At 41.2% G+C, this 13,673-nt stretch overlaps 1 protein-coding gene across 1 annotated transcript; it reads left to right on the forward strand.

The window, feature by feature from the left end:
* Positions 1–836: 836 nt before the first annotated feature.
* On the forward strand, positions 837–11,200 carry LOC148364958 (L-serine dehydratase/L-threonine deaminase-like). The gene is made up of 7 exons (XM_088335319.1): positions 837–1,035; positions 1,103–1,142; positions 3,352–3,491; positions 4,578–4,669; positions 5,747–5,974; positions 6,046–6,170; positions 10,772–11,200. The coding sequence occupies exons 1-7, from the start codon at positions 883–885 to the stop codon at positions 10,963–10,965; spliced, it is 972 nt and encodes a 323-aa protein (XP_088191445.1). The 5' UTR covers positions 837–882; the 3' UTR covers positions 10,966–11,200.
* Positions 11,201–13,673: the final 2,473 nt, after the last annotated feature.

Genomic DNA, 13,673 nt, shown 5'->3' on the forward strand with positions numbered 1-13,673 from the left:
CAGCATAAAACCATCAACCACTAGTGATCCCAAGAGCCAAGAAGAGATCCGCAGGTTCGAGAGTGTTCTCCATTCGGGCCCCGGTGCTGTGGAATGCTCTTCCCCCTGAGATTCGTTCGCAACCTCAGTGGAAATGTTTAAATATAAGCTTAAAACACACTTCTGTTCTATGGCATATGAATAACCTATATTTTATGTTGACAACATCTGTGTATTATTTGCCCTCATGTAGGTTTTAGATCAGGGGATGATGTCATAATAGTCTGTACTTTGCAATAGTCTTTGATCCGTGCAGCCCTTTGAGACTCTTTGTGATTATACTCATAAATATGACTTGACTTGACTAATTAAAAGAGGAAACAACAAAATATTTGCACAAAACTGCTGTACAATACAAGGTCCCTTCTCAAGGTTTCTTCATTTTCCTCATGGTTTTGAGTTGTTCCTCTCCCCTCATGTAGATTTTAGATCGAGGGTTGGTGTAATAATAGTCTATATTCACAAATAAACATGACCTGACATCATGTGACATAAGAGTTGTTTTTATTAGGAGCTTTCAACTGCCAGCCCCTATTCCATTGTTGAATCTGAAGAATCAATTGAAGTCAATTCCAGATGGAGTGATTAATTGAATAAGATAAAACAACAAAAAAAAAAAGAGTTCAGGAGTGGTAAATTCACCTTCAGTTTGACAGGCTTGACATCAACACCTCCAAGGGCTTGGTAGGTTCAGGCTAAGCTGATTGGTTCCCAAGTTGGGCCTCCTTTGCCACACCCATAGCAATGGTAGGTATATATGGATCTGAGCTTTCGCAGCTAAAGGACAGTTAGATGATCATTCTTCAAAGTTTCAATTCCTAAATTGAGACATTTCCTAGAGACATGAAGACCCAACATCCACTCCACATGGTCACCCCGGTCAGAGAGAGCCTCGCCTTGTCAAAGTTGGCTCGAACCCCAGTTTACCTCAAACTGGACTCATCCCAGCCTACGGGGTCCTTTAAGATCAGAGGCATCGGGCACCTTTGCAAAACTGTAAGTCATCATGCTGTCACTTGTGCAAATATTATGGTAATGATTGTTTTTTTTTTTTTTTTCTTAGTGGGCAGAACGAGGCTGCGAGAGATTTGTCTGCTGCTCAGGTGAGTGCTGCTCCAAAACGATCGTTGATCTTTTCAAATGTGTGTGAGGTTCACCTAAACCACAGCCTGGTTCTTTTTATCTTAAATCAGGGATGTAAAACTCAGTTTGGCTAACTTATTTTTCTTTCTGTGGAAACAACCCATTTTGGGGCCCATTGGATGGTGTCTACTGTTTGAGACACCAAAGCAAGGAACCAGTCACAGCAAACTAGCAGTTCAGCTCAAGTCTTCTATCCGTAGAGAAAATAGTTTTACATTATATTTAGAATCTAATTGGTGATTACCAATTTGGCCAGCAGGTGGTGCTCACGGTTTCCCACAAGAATTAATTTGAAATAGCCTGACATTGTGTCTAGCATCTTAGAGTAAATTGCTTTATATCATATGTATTTATTGGTTACTTATTTGGCCAGCAAGTTGTGCTCACGGATTCCCACCCAAATTTATTTGACATAGACTCATATTGTCTGTAGCATTTATCATGAAGGAAGCAATATTCTAAACGCATTTTAATTTGATTTTTAAATTATTGATTTTTCAGTTCGTTGATATGTTTAATGATTGATCAGTCCAGAAGGAAAGTAGTATCGACCTACAAATAAATAATGCACTGGTTTGATACTATCAACCTACATTTATTTACCTGACAAGGAAAAAATGAAACACACATAAGAAAAAAAGAAGACATTGTTGACACAAGCCCTCGCAGTCTTCGAAATGGAACGATGAAACAAATTTAACAGCAATAATGAAACGATTGATCCATAAACCGTGTTAACTCTCAAATGATTTAAATGATCAGGAATTATTTTCATAACATATCCAAAATAACATGTTAGTTGCCCCTTCACCAAAATAGTCCATTGTGAAATAATTTCTTGATTTACCTTATGGGAACCCGAAGGTGTGTTGTTGGAAGTGTTGGTTGAGAATGATGGCGGACCAGAAGACGCCGACCTTGTGCTTTTAGGTCTGGTCGGCATAGAGTCTCGGCCTTCTGAAGAACCAAAGGCCAGGCCGTGCTCGTGCAATTTTGCAGTTCATTAATATGGATGATGAAATAACATAGACACACAAATAAATAATGCATGTGGTTCGATTCTAACAAGCTACATTTTATTTACATGACAAGGAAAATCGAATGAAACGAAAGAATAAAGCACAATGTTGACACAAACACTCATGGTGTTAGCAAGGGGGAGGGGGGAGGAATTCTGTAACAGGTTAACAGTACTGATCAATAAACCTGTTTTTAAGATAATCAACTCATTTAAATGATCAGAAATTATTTTCATAGTGTGCCAAAAGGAATATTATCCTAAAACACCAAAGGCAAGTGTAGTCTTATCTTTTGTTGTGTACCTCTGAAAACAAAGAGGGCCCCTCAGGGGAGGGTTGTGTTAGGGGTAGCACATGGCCTCAAAGAGAGATTTAAAAAAAGCCAGGTTCCCATCCCTTTCAGCGATGGACTTTACGCTGGTGGTTCTCATCCAGACAACAGGGAAAGAGAACCACAGGCTCTTAAAGGCTCGTGGCTCTGGAGACGCCTAGCCCCTAGCCTGGGGACCTCGGTCGGCCTGCATGACTCCCTCCATGAGGGGAGCTTCCAGACATTTGGAGCGCATGTAAAACAGAGAAAGAGAGACAATTGCGCTTTTCCTTTTAAAGTGATGATATGATCACTAGAGGCGGGCCCTGTGACCAGTGTTTTCCTGTTGATGATTTTCAAAATAAATTTCTTCAAGTGGTTTATCATACAACAAGTTCAGGGTGTCCCCTGCCCACTGCCCGAAGATACAGTAGCTGGGATGGGCTCCAGCCCCCACGCGACCCTACCAAGGATAATAATGATAACTGATGGATGGTTAATTATAATTATTATAAAAATATAATTGTTGATAATAGGCAAAATATTATGCGGAAACACAATGAAATAAATCATCTATCATGAAACATGACACACATAAAAATCATTAACCTTTTGATTATATATATAAACACTTAAGGGTTTCAAATCTTTATTACACAGCTGGAGAGTCTGGTCACTTCCTATGAGTGAATATGGGTCTTTTGAGGTGTTGGTGGAGTCAGTGGTTGGAAAAAGGTTAGGGGAAAATGGTTTTGTGGCAGTGTAGTTCCTCTACATATCTAATATCTGAGAGGCCTAATATAACTTGTGCCAAGATCTACGTCTGGTTTATTCCCACAGGAGGAAACGCGGGCATGGCCGCGGCATATTCTGCCCGCAAATTGGGCATGCCTGCCACCATCGTGGTACCCAGCGTCACGCCAAACCTCACAGTGGAGCGTCTGCAGGACGAGGGGGCCACAGTGGTCATCCACGGCAAGGTCACAAATGCACAAACCATTTCTTATTTTGACATGCAATGCATGAAATCCAATGGCGTTACAAGGGGGCGCGTCAGTGTCAACCCATGTACACGTTCTGCCCACCCAAAAAAAACTGGATGAAGTGGCGAGGACAGTCTGAACAAAAAAATTAAAAAGAGATACAAAAGAAGAAGAAAAAATAAATAAATAAAAGGAAAAAAAAGGTGGGGAAAAAGACACTAAAGAATAAAGTAAAAAAGGAAAAAGAGATTTAAAAAATCGTTTTTTTTTTAAAAAAACACAAAAGAAGAGAAAAACAAAATAAAGGAAAATGGACAACAAAATATAAAAAGAAGTAAAAAGCTGGTGAAGTTGCCGCAAAATTTTAACTAATTTGAAATAAATTATACTAAGTAACTTTAACACTGTCCTAGGAATTTTGTTACCCCTCCAGAATGACTAGCGGACAGCCCAAAAGCTGTGTTATTTAAAACTAACAACTCAACAGCCCATCTTTTCATCATTGTTCTGTAAATGTGGAAAGTTTAGTTGAAATGTGGTGGGTGGTAATATAAAAATACCACAGAAATATTACAAAAATATCACAAATACAACTAGAGTAATAATCTACAAAAATACTGGCTTGTTAAGCCGCCACCAAACATTATCTTCTTCACTTTGGATGCAAATGGTAATTACTGTGTTGTTTACACCAGAGTTTTGCCTCATTTGCACATCAACTGAACAAATCCAGTCATTTGGCTGTGCTTGGGGCATTCTATGTAGGAAGGTTGATTGGCTTGGTTGTGGTACTTCTAATGTTAAACTGGAATCCCAGCATTACAGAAGAAAATCTCTATTACAAATATTCACTTTTCAGTGCGACAACAAATAAACTACAAAATACAAGAATTAAATGTACATTTCCAATAACGCAAATCAGAAACTGCTGTGCAAAAATATTATTTTGGGTATGATAATAGTTGTGACACCCCCCCCCACCTCCCACACACACACACACACACACAGCTCATTGATATGCCCCCACCGAGTCTCATGTCTGGCTACGGCCCTGGTGAAAACTAAAATCTTGTTTTTCTTCAGACTCTTAATGAAAGCATTGAGTACGGAGAGCAACTTGTGGCTAACAACCAGGGCTGGATCTTCATCTCTCCCTTTGATGATCCCCTCATCTGGTAAAAGAAATACATCATCCGTTGAAGTAAATTACATGAAAAATGTAACATTTATTTTGCACTAATCTGCTTTAAAGTAATAATATCAAACAATACTGTAAATAAAAAACTGGCATATTATTAAGTGAGAGCAATTTGACTGAGTGTTAGGAATGGGCGAAGTTATAAACAGGATACGCACACTCCTTCTCCTTGCCAAGCGCAGTCGACACTGAAGATAGAAACGTTGGTATCCCTGTTTGCAGGATTTTGTGACATTTCTACAATAGAACTTTGCTTGCACTTTGTTTTAAAACCATTATTTGGGACAGAATGAGCCTCAACACCATTCAGTAACTTGGGGAGGGAGACAAATTTTAAATGGTGTATTTGTACGGGACACAGGCTCTGGCATTATTGTTATTTCATAGATTTTATCAAATCATCAAATTTCACACAGTAAAATATACTGTGCTGAAGAAGAATCATTTCTCTGGAGTGTGTGATTAACTGTTTTGTTGAATTTGATCTTAAAATATATGTTGTGGCATTTACTTTAAAAAAAAAAAATCAAAATATTTGGCTTTTATGGCTCTTTCGATCAAAAAAGTTCCCAAGCCCCACTACAGATATACTTTAGGTAGGTTTAAAGACGTATTGTGATCAATGAATGAAAGTAGCTTTCTATATGTAATTTGAAAGTTAAAGCTTTAACTAGAGTTGACTAGTTAAAGCTTTAACTCAAGTCAAAAGGGTCGCCTCAAACAACTTGAGGTGTCCTTAAAAAGTTGAAAGTACAATATTTTTTCTATTAAGTACAGTATATTTACCCAACAAATTCAAAGAGCCCTTAAGCTTTATTTTGGGTTTCAAATTCGAGACAGCACCTTTAATGAAATGAAAATGAAATGTAATATTTAACAACTTAAATTGGGGAAAATTATGAGAATTATGAAGATATTATGGTATTTCAATGTTGTGCTTTTGAATATGATTTCAATTAATGTATTATATGTTGTATAGCGTGGCATCAACACTGGTTAGCTGTTAGCTGTTAAGCACATTTTTTGCTAATGTTAATGTTGTTCTGCAATGTAGGGAGGGTCACACATCTCTGGTGCAGGAACTGGAACAAGACATGACAGAGAAACCGGGCGCTATTGTGCTGTCAGTGGGGGGCGGCGGGCTTCTCAACGGTGTGGTGGAGGGCCTGCGGCGTGCTGGCTGGGATGATGTACCCATTGTCGCTATGGAGACCGTTGGAGCTCATAGCCTCAATGCAGCTGTCAAAGCAGGGGAGCTTGTCACGTTACCTGCTATCACCAGGTGACATGTCACAGCTAACAGCAAATGGGTGTGGACATTTGTCACCAATGCTCAGCTATTTTTTTGTGTAGCATTGCCACCACATTAGGCCTGACCAGAGTCTCAGCACAAACTCTCAAATTGGTGCAGGAGCATCCGGTCTTCTCCGAAATAGTCACAGACCAGGAGGCAGTGAAGGCTGTGGAGCGCTTTGTAGGTAAGTGCAGCAACATGCTCGACAAAAATAAGAAAATAGATGTATATGCATGAAAACTGCATCATGTTCCACCTAAAACAACGTCCCCTTACAGCTGCCGCGTGCACAATTGCACACTGACCAGAGCCTTTCAGCGCACGAGAAAATCAGGGCTCGTCATTGCGAAATTAATTTACGAGCAAATTTGGCAATAATTACAGTGCATTGAGGCAAAAACAACGCAGGTCCCCTCTGCGGTGTTTTAAGTGCAGTATTTTGAAGTCAATTTCAACACGAGATTGAATAAATGAAAGCATATGAATTGAGTTATTGAGAGAGAGCGAGTGAACGGGGGTCAGTAAAGTAGTATTTAAAAAATATATATTTGTATTGTATTTTTTAATTTTATAACTAAGACATTGAAATCTAGAGACAAGTGTGGTTTACTTTAATTATTGCCTGCACCATTAGACTACGCAGCCTTCTTTACCTTTGTGACTACATCAATGTTGCCACACAAGGTTCCGTTCCATCCATCCATCCATCCATTGTCTTCCGCTTATCCGAGGTCGGGTCGCGGGGGCAGCAGCGTTAAAAGGGAAGCCCAGACGTCCCTATCCCCAGCCACCTCCTCCAGCTCATCCGACGGGACACCGAGGCGTTCCCAAGCCAGCCGAGAGACATAGTCTCTCCAACGTGTCCTGGGCCGGCCCCGGGGCCTCCTGCCGGTGGGACATGCCCGGAACACCTCCCGAGGGAGGCGTCCAGGAGGCATCCTTATTAGATGCCCGAGCCATCTCAACTGGCTCCTCTCAACGCGGAGGAGCAGTGGCTCTACACCGAGTTCCTCCCGGATGACTGAGCTTCTCACCCTATCTCTAAGGGAGAACCCAGCCACCCTGCGGAGGAAACTCATTTCAGCCACTTGTATCCGGGATCGAGTTCTTTCGGTCATGACCCAAAGTTCATGACCATAGGTGAGGGTAGGAACGTAGATCGACTGGTAGATCGAGAGCTTTGCCTTTCGGCTCAGCTCCCTCTTCACCACGACAGACCGGTACAGGGTCCGAATGACGGCAGACGCTGCACCGACCCGTCTGTCGATCTCCCGTTCCATCCTACCCTCACTCGTGAACAAGACCCCAAGATACTTGAACTCCTCCACTTGGGGCAAGACCTCCTCCCCGACCCGGAGGGAGCATACCACCCTTTTCCGACCGAGAACCATGGCCTCGGACTTGGAGGTGATGATCCCCATCCCGGCCGCTTCACACTCGGCTGCGAATCGCTCCAGCGAGAGCTGAAGATCACGGCCTGAGGAAGCCAACAGCACCACGTCATCTGCAAAAAGCAGTGACGCAATGCTGAGGCCCCCAAACCGGACTCCATCCCCGCCAAGGCTGCGCCTAGAAATTCTGTCCATAAAAGTTATGAACAGAATCGGTGACAAAGGGCAGCCCTGGCGGAGCCCAACCCTCACCGGGAACGAATCCGACTTAGTGCCGGCAATGCGGACCAGACTCTGGCACCAGGCATACAGGGACCGCACAGCCCGGATAAGACTGTGCGGTACCCCATACTCCCGAAGCACCCCCCACAGGGCCTCCCGAGGAACACGGTCGAATGCCTTCTCCAAGTCCACAAAACACATGTAGACCGGACAGGCAAACTCCCATGCACCCTCAAAGACCCTGAAGAGTGTATAGAGCTGGTCCAGTGTTCCACGGCCAGGACGAAAACCACACTGTTCCTCCTGAATCCGAGATTCGACTTCCTGGCGGACCCTCCTCTCCAGTACCCCTGAATAGACCTTACCAGGGAGGCTGAGAAGTGTGCCTGCACCATTAGACTACGCAGCCTTCTTTACCTTTGTGACTACATCAATGTTGCCACACAAGGTTCCGTTCCGTTCTTTATAAAGAATGAGCTCTTTCAGCTCGGCTCAGTAAGGATCACAAATGGCTCTTCAGATTGATTTCCTTGCTTTCATCCATGTAACATAAGGGGCCGGTCACACAGCCGTTTGCGGCTGAATCACGGCTAAAATTTTGCGGTGTTTTTTTGCCCGTGGTTGCCCGGGATGGAAAATGCGCAAAATTGGCTAACCCGCTGTTCATCGGTGGTATGCCCGCAAAACACGCCGGCGACTGTTCCGCTTCCTCAACGCGTCATTTCTGCGCCATTTTCTCGTGTGGACCACGGGTATAAAAGCTCCCGAGCCGGTGTTGTGCCCAAATCCGACTCCTACGCAACACCCACGCCGCCCCACCCCCTCGCGTGACTTTTTCATCCACGTTAACAAACGCATTTTGTAGAATACGATCGCACTTTATTGTTTAAATAAACGCGTTATATAGACTAGGATCTCCCAATTGTTATAATTAGCTCGCTTTATAGTTTTAATAAGCGTTTTATATAGAATACGATCGCTTTCGTTGGAAGCGCAGCAGAATGCGCGTTCACGCGAGGGGGGGGATTTTAAATACGGTGTGCATTACTGTTCGAACACGTTCACAACAAAAACAAAAAAAAAACAAAAGTAAATAAGGTAAAAATTAAGAATAAGAAAAAAAGAGGAAAAATAACACATTTTGGGGGTCTCTTTGATCACTCTTGTATTACATTCAAATAATTTGCAAATATATCAAGTAAAAAATATTTCCAATGTTGTACTCCCCTATAAAATTGTGATTAAATACAGTTCTGCGTTGTGCAAACAACTACACAAATCCACAATCTGTTAGTATCAGGTAATAAAAGCTACTTTTTTAAAAGCAGACATCTCATGTAATATTTGTTGTAAAAACTAGTGACGTATGTTGACCATGCAACCTTTACAATAATACTTTAGCCAATTCATTAATATGTGAAAAAATAATTTACCATTGCCGGAAAATCAGCAAAATGTTACTTGATTGGATGTCAGGTTTAGGACATGTTGGATAAATATTTGGTTTCCATACTTAAGATTCATGTTGCTCACTGTTGTTCCAAGCAAAGCTTAAAGACTTTATGTGATTACTCGGACCCCTGGAAGCTTACAGGCAACATTGATAAAGAAGATCCAGGGATCTTATTTGCACGTGAATATAATAACTACAACCTGCTCTAATAAAAAAGACAGCACATAATGTAGGGACAACTAACTACCTTAAACTGAACAAAAATGACAAGAAAACAACAAGAAATCTGCTGAAATACTAACACAGCACTTGTAATAGTATGGTATACACGTGAAATGTGAATAGAACTACAACAGGCTCTAACAGTTGCTGAGTGGGGACAAAGAGAGAATTTTATTTTCCTTACTGTACATTGAATGTTTTCATGTTGGATTTTGTGTAGCAATTTGTTGCCTGAAAAGTCCTTTATAGTATGTCACCAAAGTGAGTACACCCCTCACATTTCTGCAGATTTCGTCATAATGTTTAACTTGAACAACACTGAAGAAGCATCGCTTTGACTCAATGAAAGTTAGTCTGTGTAAAGTTTATATAGCAGTGTAAATTTCTTTTCCCCCTACAGTTTACCCTTTTTCAAGCATCAACCATTTCTTTGTTACTAATTAGCGCAAAGGCCACCCACTTTGATATAAATTTCTAAAATAGAAACCTAGCTCAATAGCATGCTAAATAGATTAAAAATTAGCTTGATAGTTAGCTAGAGAAGTACAAAGGTAAAAACCAAGAGAGCTAGATAGCTAGCTAAAAGAGTATTAAGCCAACTAAATAGCATATAGAAAGCTTGGAAAATGTGAGATGGCTAGCTTAAGAGGAGCCCAAAATTTTGCATGATAATTAGCAAAGAAATTAATAAAATGTTAGCTAGATGGCATGCAAAAAAATGTAAAAAGCTTGCTAGATAGCTTACTAAATAGCTAAAAAGTAGCTTGGTAGTTAGCTATAAAAGTAAACAGGTAACAAAAAAAAGTGTGCAAGATATCTGGCTCAAACAGTAAAAAAAAGCCAACTAAATAGCCCCTTGAAGCGAAGGAAAAGACAGTTGGGTCGCTAGAAAGTGGGACAAAATTTATATTTCATGTTATAATATTAAATGTTAGCTTGATATGATCCTGAAAAAAATGTAAACAGCTAGTAAACAGCTTGCTCGATAACTAAAAAAAAAACAAGGAAAATAGTTAGCCAGAAAGCTAAAAGATAGCTACATAGCTAGCTAAAATTACTGCACAATCCTTGCTTATTTGCTTTATAAAACCCAAGCCCTTAAATTGAGTTTGTTGTATTTCTTGTAAAATAAATCAATAAAAAGATGAATAAAAAAATTACATGAATAGATTCTCATTCTTTTCTCTTAATTGCTTAAAATTACTATCAATACTTTTAGTCGATTATCAATTTTTTTGGTCTTTCAAACCCATGAACTGGAATTTATTTGAATTTCTAAAATAACAATTTATCATGTTATTACTATGTTATTACCAGGTTAAGTATTAAAAGCACAAAGAAAATCACAATGACCCAGCACTGGTGAGCTATTTTCAGAATAGATCCGCGGGTCCTCAACTGTCCTTAGGGGGTCACCCACGTTGGAGACCCCTGTCTTATACAAATCCATTTTGGTTTGCTTTATAATAATGCCTGTTGGGTCTATGTTACCTGTAGATGATGAGAAGATTCTGGTTGAGCCCGCCTGTGGCGCTGCCCTGGCCGCTGTCTACAGTGACGTCATCAAAAAGCTGCAGGATGAAGGCAAGCTGGGACGCCAGTTGGGCCCCGTGGTCCTTGTCGTATGTGGCGGCAACAACATTAGCATGGAGCAGCTTCTCGGGTTTAAAAAACGACTCGGCATTCTCTAGATCGACCTTAACGTTTTCATTCGTTTCCTTCCTGCCCAGCTATCATCTGCTCCCATACATGTTCCATTTTTCATATGCTCCATAAGATGAAATCATTCCAAACAGTGAAACACTTTCAGAGAACACAGACTCACAGATGTAAAAAAGATTTTGTATTTAAATATAATTGTATTCTTTGTCCAATCGCTTATTTTTGTACTACCAATGTAATAAATGAATACATTCAATTTTTGAATGTTGTGTCCTCCTTTTCTTGATGAATTTAAAAAGAGAAACATGGAACATTTTGTGACATTTTGGGCACGCTAATTGAATGCACTGAACCAAAAATCTTATCTTGTTCCACTGGTAGATCAATTTGATAACATTAAGTATTATTTTCGTGTTACTCGTCTTGGGATCAAGACGTCACAGGTTCGATTCCCGACTCCTCCGTGTTATATGTCGAAGTGTCTTTGGGCAAGAAACTGAATCCCTAATGCCCCCTATAAGCAGGTAGTTGCCTTGCATGGCTGACGCTGCTATCGGTTAGTTAGTGTGTAAAAGGGAAAAGTGTGGAGCACATTGTAAAGCCCTTTGGGAGGTCTTCATTAACTTGATGTAAATGCAGACCATTTACATTTTACTGTATTTTACCTTTCTTTAAAAGATGGAGCAAAATTTGGGTGGTCAATCCATTAAGATATCATCTGACCTTTTTGGAGGACAACATACACTTTTAGATCATTATATCTGGAAAATGGATTAAAAACCTTTAGTTATTTTGAAGGGTGACTACATGCAACATTAAGTGAATTCTTTTTATCGTTTATGATAGTTCAATATACTTTAATGAAGACACGCACACACTCGGATCTATGGAGTTTTTTTTAGACTAATCATCGTCAGAAGAAACTTTGACAGAACAGAAGAATAAAAAAAAAAGGAAAAGGTAGAAGATGGGATCTTGACTGGCACCATTTAGATAGAAGAACAACGTTGTTAATAATTCCGTTATTGTCATTTGACAGAATTCACTTTTCAAATCCACCATCACCAATACCTAGCACCATGAGATGGACTGAGGTTCTGGTTCAATGAAGGTGAAGGCCCAGTCTTGATGTCCTCGGCAGTAGACCAGTGAGGAATTCTCAAGGCTGGAGACTCGGTCGGGAAGAGGACCGCGGATACAGTGCGGTGGAGCCGTTGTTGGCTGTGCGTGGCCGGAGGCTTTCTTTGAGGTCGCTGGTCATTTCCCACCAATAAGGCCGCTTGCCCGATCAGGCTCTCAGATTCCTGAGACTCGAACAGAACCTTTTTGATTGCTTATGGGCCCAGATTTGGTCTTGTGCTGCTTGTATGGCTGAAACCCGGCTCGCTGGCTTCAGAGACTCTTTTGGCCTCTTACAAGACAGACTTCTTGTCCTCTCACTGGCTTCTTTCAAACTGAATTGCGAGGTGTCAGGCGCTCTCTGGCTCACGTCTCTGGCCTCTGAGGGCCTCCCACCCCTCCGTCTTGTGTGTACAGCACAGGTGTCAAACAGGCGGCCCGCGGGCCAGATCAGGCCCGTTAAGGTATTGAATCCGGCCCGCGAGACAACACGCAGAGAAGCGCAAGAGAAAAACAAGGTTGAAGTATGTCTAGTTGATGTTGCCAAAGCCAGGTTCCTCTCACAAAGACACTGTACTTGTATTTGTTTCTCTCTCTCTTTGCCACCCCTTTTCTCTCACTCTGTCTCTGTCTCTTTCACTCTCTGTGTCTCTATTTTTCTCTTCCTTTGTTGCTCTTTGTCTCTTTCTCTGTGTCTTTTTAACTTCATTTGCTCTAACTTCCTTTTTTCCTTTTCTCTCTTTTCTCTTTCTCTCTTCCTACCCTTTGCGCTTTCTCTTCTCTTTTCTCTCCTTTTGTCTTTCTATTTCTCTTTGGATTTTTTTCTTCCTCTCCCTTTACTTCCCCCCTCTCTCACGCCTTCTCTTTTTATCTCTTTTGTTTCTCACGCTCTCTCCTTCTCTCTTTTTCTTTCTTTGTCCTGCCCTCTCTCCTTTTCCCTCCCTCTTTCTCTTATTTCGTTATCTCTCTTTTTCTTTCTCTTTGATCTACTAGTCCGGCCCCCGACAGAATGTTTGTTCTATCGTGTGGCCCCCGAGTTCAAATGAGTTTGACATCCCTGGTGTACAGTATGTCACAAAAGTGAGTGCACCCCTCACATTCCAGCAGAGATTTGATTAATTAATGGAACATCGCTAAAGAAACATCGCCTTGACAAAAAAGTAAACTAGTATGTAAACAAGGCCTTTGCTTACTGGAAAGATATAATCTGGTCTGATGAGACAAAGATTAATTTATTTGGCTCCGATAGTTTGAAGAATGTGTGGCGGCAACCGAGTGAGGAGTATAAACATGTCTGTGTCGTTCCTAAAGTCAAGCATGGTGTTCAGAATGTCATGGTTTGGGGCTGCATGTGTGCAACTGGAGCTGGGGAGTTGCATTTCATTGAGGAAAACATTGCCTCAAGCATGTACTGTGACATACTGGAGTAGAAAATGATCCCCTCAATCCAGAAACTGGGCCGCAGGGCAATGTTCCAGTCTGACAACGCCCGGGGGTAAAATAACAAAGTGGCGTGCATCTTTTACGTCGGGCGTACAACATCTCCGCCTGGGTGGCCGACAACTTTTTCAAGGAAAAAAAAAATTGTAAAATAATAGATTTTTTTCAAATCAAACGT

Source organism: Urocampus carinirostris, chromosome 5, assembly GCF_059441175.1.
Source record: "Urocampus carinirostris isolate Australia breed hairy pipefish chromosome 5, RoL_Ucar_1.0, whole genome shotgun sequence".
In the NCBI taxonomy this organism is placed as follows: Eukaryota; Metazoa; Chordata; class Actinopteri; order Syngnathiformes; family Syngnathidae; genus Urocampus; species Urocampus carinirostris.